The sequence below is a fragment of the Rhizophagus irregularis genome, chromosome 22, assembly GCF_026210795.1.
Source record: "Rhizophagus irregularis chromosome 22, complete sequence".
Taxonomy (NCBI): domain Eukaryota; kingdom Fungi; phylum Glomeromycota; class Glomeromycetes; order Glomerales; family Glomeraceae; genus Rhizophagus; species Rhizophagus irregularis.
The window spans coordinates 1,544,909-1,556,507 of record NC_089450.1 but is presented as its reverse complement, the minus strand read 5'-3'; the positions used below and the strand labels follow the sequence as shown (position 1 = coordinate 1,556,507).

Here is an 11,599-nt window from a genome sequence, read left to right as displayed (position 1 = left end):
TTTAATCGAACTAATCGAACTTTTTTTTTTATTAAAAATAAATTAAATAAAATCATAATTTTCAATTATATAATAAACAGATTAAAAAGATAATACGGTACTGTCTATTTTTGATCAATTTTATCATAATTTAGTAAATTGATTTAAAGAATCATTTTTTTTTGTTATACATTAATACATACAGTATACTGTTAAATTATATAAAATTGTGTAAATGTTGTAAATGTGTAAAATGTGTTAAATTGGCTTGCACTACATTCTTGCATTAGATAATGATTGACTTATAATAGATGTTTGAAAAACGCGTCTTTTTTTTAATGCAAATTCTACTATAACAAATATAATATAATATATTTTTTTTACACGTGAGAGTAAAAATATCATGTGATCAAGAAAAAAATTACGTAAAAAATTAAAAATAATTTGTTGCCCCATATAAGGCTCGAACTTATGACCTTCGCGTAACTGAATCTGATATTCAGATCCTATTAGCACGACGCTCTAACCAACTGAGCTAATAGGGCTTTGATATTGATCATCGAAAAAAATTTTTAATATTTAAAAATTCAGAGAATTTAAAAATTCAGAGACGTGTAAAGAATGTAAAGATAATGTAGATAATGTAGATAATGTAGATAATGTAGAATGTAGATGAGCAAATGACACGTTAAAAAATCATTTCATTAAAAAAAACATTTCGTTAAAAAAAACATTTTCGTTCAAAAAGAAAAAAAAAGATAAAATAAAATGTGAAGATAAAAACAAAGACAAAGATAAAAATAAAAAAGATAAAAATAAAAATAATAAAAATAATGGAAATAATGGTAATAATGGTAAAAATAATGGTAAAAAATAAAAATAAAGACAAAAGGTAAAATAATAAAAATAAATAAAATAAAATAAAAAATAAATATAGAAATAAAAATAAAATGAATGAAATATGATGAATAAGGTATCTAATATAATGAATGAATGAAATATGATGAATGAGGTATCTAATATAATGAATGAAATATAATAATGAATGAAATATAATGAATGAAATATATAATGAAATGAAATATATAATGTATATAATGATACAATGAAATAAAATATAATGATAAAAATAAAATAAAATAAAATAAAATAAAAAAATCTCTTTATTATAAATTTCTTTATATAAATCTCTTTATTGTAAATTTCTTTATATAAACCTCTTATTGTAAATTTCTTTATATAAATCTCTTTATTATAAATTTTTCATTATTTTTCTTTATTATAAATTTCTTTATTTCTTTCTCCCCGGTACCGGTATGAAATTTTTACATACTGATATTACCCGATACAATTCACACGAATCACATAAATAATCGCGTGATAAAATAATGAAAAAATTAGGGTCAATGAGATATATTTAGTTAAAAAATTACGTAATATTTAATATGTTGATACAAATCGTTATTGTTTCTTTACAGAATAACATGTTTTATTATGCACTAATATAAAATTAGTAAATTCAAGCCAAAAAATCATAACCTAATTAACCTAATTGACAATAATTCCCGCCCAGAAAAAAAAAAAGATGTGATACGAGTAATTTTAAATAAATTATCATGTGAAAAAAAAGAAAAATTCTTTCACATGTGGAATTTCCTAAAAGAAAACTAGCCCAAAAGAAAAATCAAGTTTAATTGTAAATGACTTGTTGGTAACTTAAGTTTATTATATATTCTTGTTTATCCGTCTCATTTAAAAATCCCAAATTCATAATTTAAAATAAAAAAAAAAATTCCAAATACATTAAAACCCAAAAAGGGACTTTTTCAAAGAGAATGACCGTATGACACAATCACATAAATAATTACCGCCACACATTAAAGTACAATGAGAATATACAATGGTTCTTATTTAAAAATGATTTGTTTTAAAATGTATTTACATTTATGGTTAACAAGAATCTTTTCCCTCCACAATGAGATCTGGTAATACCTGGTTTTTTCCAATTGGCATTTCAAGGGAAAAGATCATCTAAGATAACCCCTTAGAACCGTTTTGAACGTTGAAAAAAAAAACCTGATTAACCTGATTATTTAAAAAAAAATTGCGTCAGATATATGAATATAACAGATTTACGTTGGTGGATCTTTGCCTTAAATTACCTGTTGTAAAACTAGATATTTTGGATCGACGTACGATATATTTTTTTCTTTTTGACTACAATCTCTGTTAAAACAATGGGACATAAAAAATAAGAATTGATTCATGTTGTGAAACATCAAAAAAGAAAAAAAAAATTTTGTTTAGTTTAAAAAAAATGGTTAATGTCATTTTTGTTAAACAAACACGTGATAAAGAGATAAAAAAAACCAACGTCAAAAGAAAACGACAATACTAAAAGAAAAATTTCTGAGATTTATTAAAAATTTGATATTTAACTAAATCTTAGGTTACATAGATATATATGCATAACCGTTTTTTGTTTTTTTTTACTAGATTCTCTTTTTTATTTTTCTTTTTTAAATTTTTTTTTTTTTTCATATATTTCTCAACACGCGTAATTTTTTTTTTGGGTTTGCTTTTTTTTTTTTTAAATCTTATCATACAGTTAAATTTTTTTTTTAAAAGTGGATGAAAGTATTAAACGAAAAAAAAAATTATTCTTTTCTTGTTAAAACGTATTACAAATCTTAATGTTTGAAAAATGAATTCGATAATTCTATAATATCTACAAAAAAATATTTTTTTTTATTGGATACTCACAATTCTGATCTTAATCGAAATATTAAGTTGAATTGATGAGAATCCTCTAAACATATCTACAAAAAAAAACGAGTAATAATTCAAGAAAATTCGATTATAAGGAAATTTTCTAACAAAAATATCCTTTTTTTTTTATGCTTTTAAGTAATTTCCATTGATAGGACCGTTCATTTGATGATGGTTCATAGGAATGTCATGCCTTGGACGTTTAGGAGGACTTTGCATCATTTGATTTGTTTGAAGTGGTGGTGCAAGATGCATATTTCCCATATTTCCCATAATTCCCATTGTAGGTTTAGGTTGTGTACCAATCGGTTGAATAGAGGGTAATACTTGAGTGGTACGGTTCATTTGAGCCATTTGGTTAATTTTATGAACTTGAACTTGTGTTGGTTGATGTTGTTGCATGGCCGAAAGTGCGCGTTTCCGAGTCAATTTTGCAAAGTCTGTACATGTTTTTTAAATCAATATATTTGAATCATTTACACATTTACACTTACAATGAAAAAATGTTTATTATCTCTATTACTCACGTAAACCACAAGCGTTACAAAGAGTTCTTGCACCATCAGGACCTCGACGCCACTCTGGAGTCTCTGATATATTACATGAATGACATCTGCCAGGAGGCGCAGCACGTTTCTAAAGGAAAAGATCCTTGTCGATCACTCATTTGATTAAAATACAAAAAATATATATATATAATTTAAAAATTAACTTACGCTTCGTTTTCGATATTTAGTACGAGTTGCGGAAGGTCCAACTGTTGTTCTTTTGGTCCTGATTAAGTTTATTGTATCTTGGTCATTCTATAAATATATTATTTTATATAAAAAAAATTTAATTCATTTTTATGAAATAAAATAAATCAATATATTAAATATCATGAGAACTTTTTTTTACCGAAACAGTTTGTCCAATTTCACTTTTAACACAATTCAATACATTTAAAATTTCACACGTCCTGCTGATCATTTCAGTAACTTGTTGTTCAAGATTTACAATAGGAGTTCCTGTAGGACTGGAAATCCAGGGGCTAGGTATAAATGGACCACCACCAAACTTGTTCGCTTGATTACGATAATCACCATACTGTGTTGCAAATTGACTAATTATAGTACAATGGTCTGCAATCTATTAAAAATAAAATCATGAAATATTACTAATTATGATTATAACCTTTTATCTCATTTGTCTAAATTAGTCTAATTTGTCTCACCTTTTGCATATCAGATAACATTTTATCAGTATTCTGCGTGTTAATACTTGATTCTACGTTATCTTTAATAAAAGATTCATTATTCTGATAATCTGGAGGATAATTATTGGTGACAAATCGAACCGGTTTTGAATCCATATTTTGACCATATATTGGAGGCTTTTGAGATGATGTGTTATTAGTAACAGGCGATTGAGATTGTTTTGGAGAATGTGAAATTGTTTGAGGTCTTGTCCACACCGTAGAATTATGAGCAAGATGTGGAGATGATTGTGATAACAAATCACAATTATTCGAACATTCTAAATTACATTGTTGTGGTATAACTTGAGAATTTCTAATACCATTCGACATTGTAGGTTGTTTTGAAGTATTATTATTATAGATAAGAGGTTGTTGTTGTGAGTGTAAATGAATATTCGTCGTTGTTTGTGGTGGTGGTTGTGGTGGACATGGAGGATAAGCTTGGTGTTGTTTTATGGATGATGATGAATGTTGAATGTTTGTAATATTTTCAAAATGTTTAATAGAAGGCAATCGCATATCACGTTGTGAAGAATGCCCAACGTTATTTTGATGCGGATGATGGTCAGGAGAATTCAATTGCCCTGATATATGATTGTGAGGAGCAGGAAACAAGGGAGAGGCAGTTCTTGATAAATGTTGTTGCTGTTTATGTTCTTCGTGGCCCACACTATCATGTATGATTAAAGTATTATTATTATTATTATTAGATATCAATGGAGAGTTATGACCATTCACAGAATTTGAATTTTCTCCTTGAATTTCTGATAAATTATGCTGAGGGGTAGGACGTAATAATACTGATAATGGAGGGAGTACTCCTTTTGATTCAGATGTCGTCTTGTGAACTCTATAAAATTGAATTATTTTTATTAATAACAAATAAAAAAAAAAAAAAGGAAAAAAAAAGAAAAAAGAAAGGAAAAGGAAAAGAAAAAGAAAATAAAAGAAAACTTACGGAATAGGTTGCCTGTTTATAGATGACGTCATGACAGTTGATTTTGAGCCAGTCATGTGATCGATCGATGGTAAAGAGCATACGATATCCATCGTTTTATGTCGTTTATTTTTCTTTAAAAATTTCGATAAAAGGGACAAACCAAAAATTATATATATATATATATATATGTATATATATATGTATATGTATATATATAAAATATAAAATATAAAAAATATAAAAAAAAAAAATAATAGGGGGAGCCAGAAGAAAATTTACAGCAGACAGAGACTAAAAAAAAATATAATGAAATTCGTTAATTTTATATAGGAAAGTTCTATGTACACAATCTAAAAAGTGCTTGGTTTGTCTATTTGAGAGAGCATCATCGCAACAATGCAAAAACAGAGATCTACGCTTCATTTAAAGGATTTTTTTGCTTCATGCCTTGCGCCCAAAAGATTTTTTTTTTTTTTTTCTGTTCCTGCAGAAGAAATGCAAAGTATCACATGGTATCACAATGTGCTAATGAGTGTCGCATTCTTCCCTTATCTTATCAAACAATTCCCAAGTTCGTAAAAGCAATGAGATCCCCAATCTGTTTTGAGAGTATAAATTTATTATAACAAGAGTTTCCAAAAGAAATCATATTAATCGGTTATAGTTTTTTTTGGCTGAGGGTGAGTGCCTAGATTGTTTTGGTCAAAGATTCCGCCAACTGACAGCAAATAAACAACATAACAAAACAAAGAAACAAAATAGAAGAAAAACCCTTATTCTATCGCGTACATGGGGTATATTCCAACTATTTAGTAAACCCTTTCGTTGGTAGACAAATGGCAATGGTGCAATGTTGTACAAGCATTTTTGCACACTTAATAACACTTACACGAAAATAAAATAAAAAAAAATTCGATAAAAATAAATTCCCAATTTGTTTCAACGATAGAAAAAAAAAAGGGATTTTTTTTTTGTTCTTCAATGTCTTCGTTGGTTGAAATAATTATCACGCGATTTTGTTAAGGAATAAAATTTGCATTCTAAATAGTCCTTTTTTGGAATTGTTTTGTTTCTTTTTATATATATATTAAAAAAAAAAAAAAGGATTAAAAATAATTAATAATAATAATAATTTATGGAAAGAGAAGAATTAAATCAGGGGGAAAAAGAAGAATAGAAGAATAATAATAATTCTGACGCGAGTTTAAATAATAACTAAAACAAACAAAAATAAAATCGCGATTTCCTGGTTTGATTTTTAAGGGAGCTTGTATTTATAATTTATTTTGATGATTGACTTTTTTTTACTTTTACAAGTTAAAATAGTTAAATATCACGCAATCAATTACATTGGCAGAAAAATGATAGATATACGTTATATTCCGTGAGAAATAATAATATATATATATATATATATATATCTGATATATATATATATATATTTGATTGATAAACAAATCTGATAAATAAATTACAAATAAAATGTGTAAACAACAAACCAAAAAAAAAAACTAATAAAAAAAAATATACAGAAAAGGATTAATTAATTAATTAGTAAAAAAAGATATTATTTTGAAATAAACACGAATAAAAAAATTTTTTTTTATATTTATTTAAAAAAATAAACAATTACTCAAATGTGTTGTGTTGTGTTGTATATTATATTATATATATATATATGTGTAATATATATATATATATATATATAATAAACTCTACATTAATTTTTTATTTTATTTTATTTTATTTATTTATATACATTTATATACATATATAAATGTGTATATAAAAAGTTTTTTTGCCGGGAGATTAATTTTAGTTAAAATATATGTGATAAAAATTCTTCATAAAGAATGGGCGTACAATCTTTGGTTTATAAAGTTTAAACTGTTACTTTTGATCGAGATTTTTTAATTTTATACAAAATCTGGTTTCTTAACTTGTTCCCTTTATTTTACACAAAAATTTATTTTTTTTTCGATTTCCCTATCACTATCAACGTTATGAAATAATTGAATATTAGTGGTTGAATCTTTTTTTTTTTGAACTCCTTTTAAAATTATTTAATTATTTAAATATAAATGCACATTTTTCGCCTAAAGGAAAAATAAAACAAAGAAAATGAAACTTTCATCTTATTTATATCTTGATATTAAAAAATTATGCGTTTGAATAGAATAGAGAGTATTGTAAAAATGAAAATCTTTTCAATTCAAAATGGAAGCCAAGATTTTCTTTTTTAATATTTTTTTTTTTTACGCCCACGGAATCTATTTGTTAATAAAAAGGTAAGATGAAAGAAGATGCGTGAATCCTATTTAATTTGAACATTAGACTTGCATAATTTTTATAGCACAGACATAAATATTTACAATAATCATTACGAGAAATTGGAAATATATAAAATTAGTACAATTTAGAATACATGCATTTTTCCCTTTGACTCGATAATAAATGCATTTCTCATGCTTAATCATTTCCCAATTCTGCATTGTACATGTGCAACTCTTTACTGTTCATCAAACTTCTATGAATGTTCATTGAGACCTTATCAGTTATATAATAAGTAATAAATATTATCTTTTTTAAGCTTTAGCCCCCCAGAAATCCTTTCCATTGAAAAAAAAAAAATATTTGATGCATAACAACGGAAAGTACGGAACTATGCGGTTATCGAGAATTTTATTATTAAATTAAAAAATTATATATTTTTATTATATATATATGTATGCATATATAATATATATATATGTATATGTATATATATATATATCTTTTACACAAAGATTTTCATTGCATGAATGAAGTTATTAGAAAAATTAGACTAACCAAAATCTCTCAATCTAAAGTAGAATCTTTAATCAATGCTGAATCAGTATTTTGATCTTACAGCATCACCCTAATTAATACCATGTGTGTGACTTTGCAGACTGACAAACAACGAAAATTTCGATCCTAACATCCCACAAAAAACTCGATCGTATCCATCGTTTCATCGTTGATTTCGCTGATCACTGTTTGATGATTAATAGGTGATATTATAATATATTTTTTGTGACTTTTAAGAATTTTTATTATATCATAAAAAATCAAAATTCCCAATAAAAAAAATAAAATATTAATATACCGGCCAGATCAATCCGACCATATCTTTTGTAAATATTTACCCGTAAATTTCCGAAAGAAATTCTTAAATAAGATATAAACTTGGTATGAGATTGAGGTACAATCCAACGGAAAAAAAAATGTGTTAGCCTTTAATGGGTGAAATTATAAAGACAATAAGAAGATACAATTGAGAAAGATTATGTCAACCTAGATAAAGAATAAGAGTGGGAATTTATGCGAGAATGCTTTGACAGTAAATCTTGCCTCACAACATCAAAAGCCGTAAGTTACGGCTGAAGTTTTTTTTTTATATCCAATCTTTTGAAGAAATTTTAAATACAGTAAAATGCGTGTGTATGCAGATTCTATTGTATTAAAAAAAAAAAAAAAAAAAAAGAGATTATCTGAATTGTATCTAAGATCATGATAAGCACATTGAAACATTGTTAACTTTCCTGTTCCTTGTTATTTTTGTTTAGAAACACAATCTTGAGCTTCCACGTACATTATGATTTTGTTTACTTATTTTATCCGGCCAGTGACCTCAATATTAAAAATAAATGAATTATTAATTTCATCTTTTGTAATCACGTGAACGTTCGATCGTAATTTAATTTTTTAATTTGGTTAGGTTATCTTAAAAAGATTTAATCTTGATTTAACCTTTTTAAGTACAATTAATAATTTTCTTTTAAAATACATCATCTTTTTTAATTACACTTTTTATTTATTTAAAAAAAGAAATTTTAAATGAACCTATCTTTCTAATCTTTTTTAAAATATTTATGCATGTATCATACGATAAAATTATAAATATAATATTGTTTATTAAAGTTCTTTCTTTTTCTTTTCGTATAAAATTTTTGCATATATTGACATATTAAATCATTTCAATGATAAAATTTTCATCATAGAAAAAAAAAAAAAAATTTTAATGATGAAATTATTTGTTTATTGTTTGTTCGAGATTTTTTTCTTTTTTTGTGGATTTGAAATATTTTTTATTTATTTATTTATTTTCAGAAATATTAATTACGTGAAATTTACCAATTAGGAAGGTTATTAAAATAATAATTTTTTCTAAAACGCGGGATTACGGATAGAAAGTTAAGAAAAAAAAGGTTGTAACCAATTGAATAATAAACAAAATTTCGTAATATTTAATAAATAGATATTAATAAATGTTAAAGATCATTCATTTATTTATTTATTCTTTCTGCAGCAAATAATATGTAATATGTAATACAAGATAAAACTTATCTTTAATAATTTTGTGAAATAATTTCTTATAAAACATTATCCCTGTGATACCGTTAATACGGTTGCGTGGTGTAATGGTTAGCACCCAAGACTCTGAATCTTGTGATCCGAGTTCGAATCTCGGCGCGACCTTATTCAATATTAAATATTGTTGCGTCACCCTATTCAATTTTTTACCAATTTTTTTTTTTTACCAATTTACTAAAGATTATCTGTTATATGCTATACTTCCAATTTACTAAAGGTTATCTGTTATATATCTGTAAATATCTAATATATGCATATTCGATTTTACACAGCCAGCAAGAATTTAATTGGGCTTTTTTTTTTTGACATCAAAAAAAAAAAAAAAAAAAGATCGCATGATCATCATTGGATATGAAATTTTTTTTTTTTACCAAAAAAAAAAAATTGCTGGTGGCTTATATACCCTAAATACATACATCTCCCTTTATCACTATAAATTAACCCTCTCTCTTAATTAAGAAGACAGCCAAATAATGTTCGCCTTCAAACTGGTTAATGTTGGTGTAGCTAAACGGACCTTTTCTTCTTCAGCAACAGTTGCTAATGGAGTGAAAGTGGCAGTTCTTGGTGCTGCCGGTGGTATAGGACAACCACTTTCGCTTCTTCTTAAACATAACAAGTCAATATCACATTTATCGCTTTATGATATAGTGAATACACCTGGTGTAGCAGCTGATATAAGTCACATTAACACCGCAAGCAAGGTTATTATTAATTGAAGAAAAAAAAATTTTTTTTTTTTTATTTTTTTTTATTTTGATTCATTATTATCTTTTATCAAAAGGTTACTGGATATGTTCGTGAAAATGATGGACTTAAGTTAGCTCTTACCGATTCTGACGTTATTGTCATTCCAGCTGGTGTTCCTCGAAAACCGGGTATGACTCGTGATGATTTATTCAATGTATGGTTTTTTTTTTACCCTTTAAATATCTGATATTTATTTTATTTATAATTAATTTTTATTTAATAAATATTTAGACTAATGCTGGAATTGTAAAAGAATTGGCTGTTGCTGCTGCAGAGTGAGTAAAAAAAAAGGATGATTTTATATTATAGATTGTAAAACAAAAATAATTAATTTTTTTTTTATATATATATTATAAGATTTGCACCAAAGGCAATCATGACTGTAATTTCCAATCCTGTTAATTCAACTGTACCAATTATATCAGAAGTTTATAAAAAATATAATATTTATGATCCTCGTAGGTAAGAATCTTGTGTATATAGAAAAAAAAATTTTTTTTTTATTTCTTTATCATAATTTCAAAAAAATTAAACAGAATATTGGGGATCACAACTCTTGATGTTGTACGTGCTTCTCGATTTGTTTCTGAACTTAAGGGAACTGATCCTAGTAATGAGAAAGTTACAGTTGTCGGTGGACATTCTGGTGTGACCATTATTCCACTTCTTTCACAAACAGGTCACACATTTACCGATGAAGAATTGAAAACATTAACACATAGAATACAATTCGGTGGAGATGAAGTAGTTAAAGCCAAAGCTGGTGATTATATAAATTAGTTTATTTTATTTAATATTAGATTGGATGTTAATTGATTCTATTTTAATAATTTAATAATAAGGTACTGGATCAGCGACTCTTTCTATGGCCTATGCTGCATCTTGTTTCGTGGACTCACTACTTCGTGCTATGGTTAAGGGAGAAAAGGGTATCATTGAGCCATCATATGTAAAATCAAATTTATTCAATTCCGATAATATTGAATATTTCGCATCCAATGTAGAATTAAGTGCTGAAGGAGTTGGTAAAGTTCATCCATTAGGAAAACTTAGTGCTTATGAAAAAGATCTTTTAGCTGCTGCTTTACCTGAACTTAAGAAAAACATCGCTAAAGGGGCTGAATTTGTAGCAAATAGTAAAGACTGATTGATAATCAAATATATAGACAGTTGATAATTAATTCACAAATTTATTAATTTGTACAAAAAAAATATATATGTATGTGTGTATATATATATATATATAAAATATGAAATAAAATTTACTAATTTGTACAAAAAATATAAGCTTTGAATATCACCGCCTTTGATTGCATAAATCACATAATCATGTTAATCACATAATCAAAATATAACCAATTGAATAATCACTTGAATCACAAAATTTATACATACATACATAGTAATGAATGAATATATAATAAGAAACTCCCAGGTTTCCCACCAATTTTTTGAAACAAAGAAAAATGAACATGGGCTATCGAGATCGACAAATTCGACATGATAAAAAAGATAGAAAAAGAACGCGT

The 11,599-nt window shown here is 25.8% G+C and overlaps 2 protein-coding genes across 2 annotated transcripts; one reads left to right on the top strand and one right to left on the bottom strand.

Moving 5' to 3' along the window:
* Positions 1–2,874: 2,874 nt before the first annotated feature.
* On the bottom strand, positions 2,875–6,149 carry OCT59_014594 (uncharacterized protein; the record flags this gene model as incomplete). The annotated part of the gene is made up of 6 exons (XM_066150129.1): positions 4,944–6,149; positions 3,962–4,835; positions 3,646–3,876; positions 3,465–3,551; positions 3,276–3,384; positions 2,875–3,188 (listed from the first exon to the last, which is right to left on the bottom strand). The coding sequence occupies exons 1-6, from the start codon at positions 5,033–5,035 to the stop codon at positions 2,875–2,877; spliced, it is 1,707 nt and encodes a 568-aa protein (XP_066002329.1). The 5' UTR covers positions 5,036–6,149.
* A 3,548-nt stretch (positions 6,150–9,697) lies between these two features.
* On the top strand, positions 9,698–11,352 carry OCT59_014593 (uncharacterized protein). Its single transcript, XM_066150128.1, has 6 exons — positions 9,698–10,024; positions 10,105–10,224; positions 10,302–10,345; positions 10,428–10,532; positions 10,607–10,833; positions 10,913–11,352. Exons 1-6 carry the CDS (start codon positions 9,794–9,796, stop codon positions 11,215–11,217), a joined length of 1,032 nt encoding a protein of 343 aa, XP_066002328.1. The 5' UTR covers positions 9,698–9,793; the 3' UTR covers positions 11,218–11,352.
* Positions 11,353–11,599: the final 247 nt, after the last annotated feature.

Coding starts and splice junctions, on each gene's coding strand:
- OCT59_014593 (XM_066150128.1), top strand. CDS start 9,794: ATGTTCGCCTTCAAACTGGTTAATGTTGGTGTAGCTAAACGGACCTTT. Junction 10,025..10,104: donor ACATTAACACCGCAAGCAAG/GTTATTATTAAT, acceptor TTTTATCAAAAG/GTTACTGGATATGTTCGTGA. Junction 10,346..10,427: donor TTGGCTGTTGCTGCTGCAGA/GTGAGTAAAAAA, acceptor ATATATTATAAG/ATTTGCACCAAAGGCAATCA.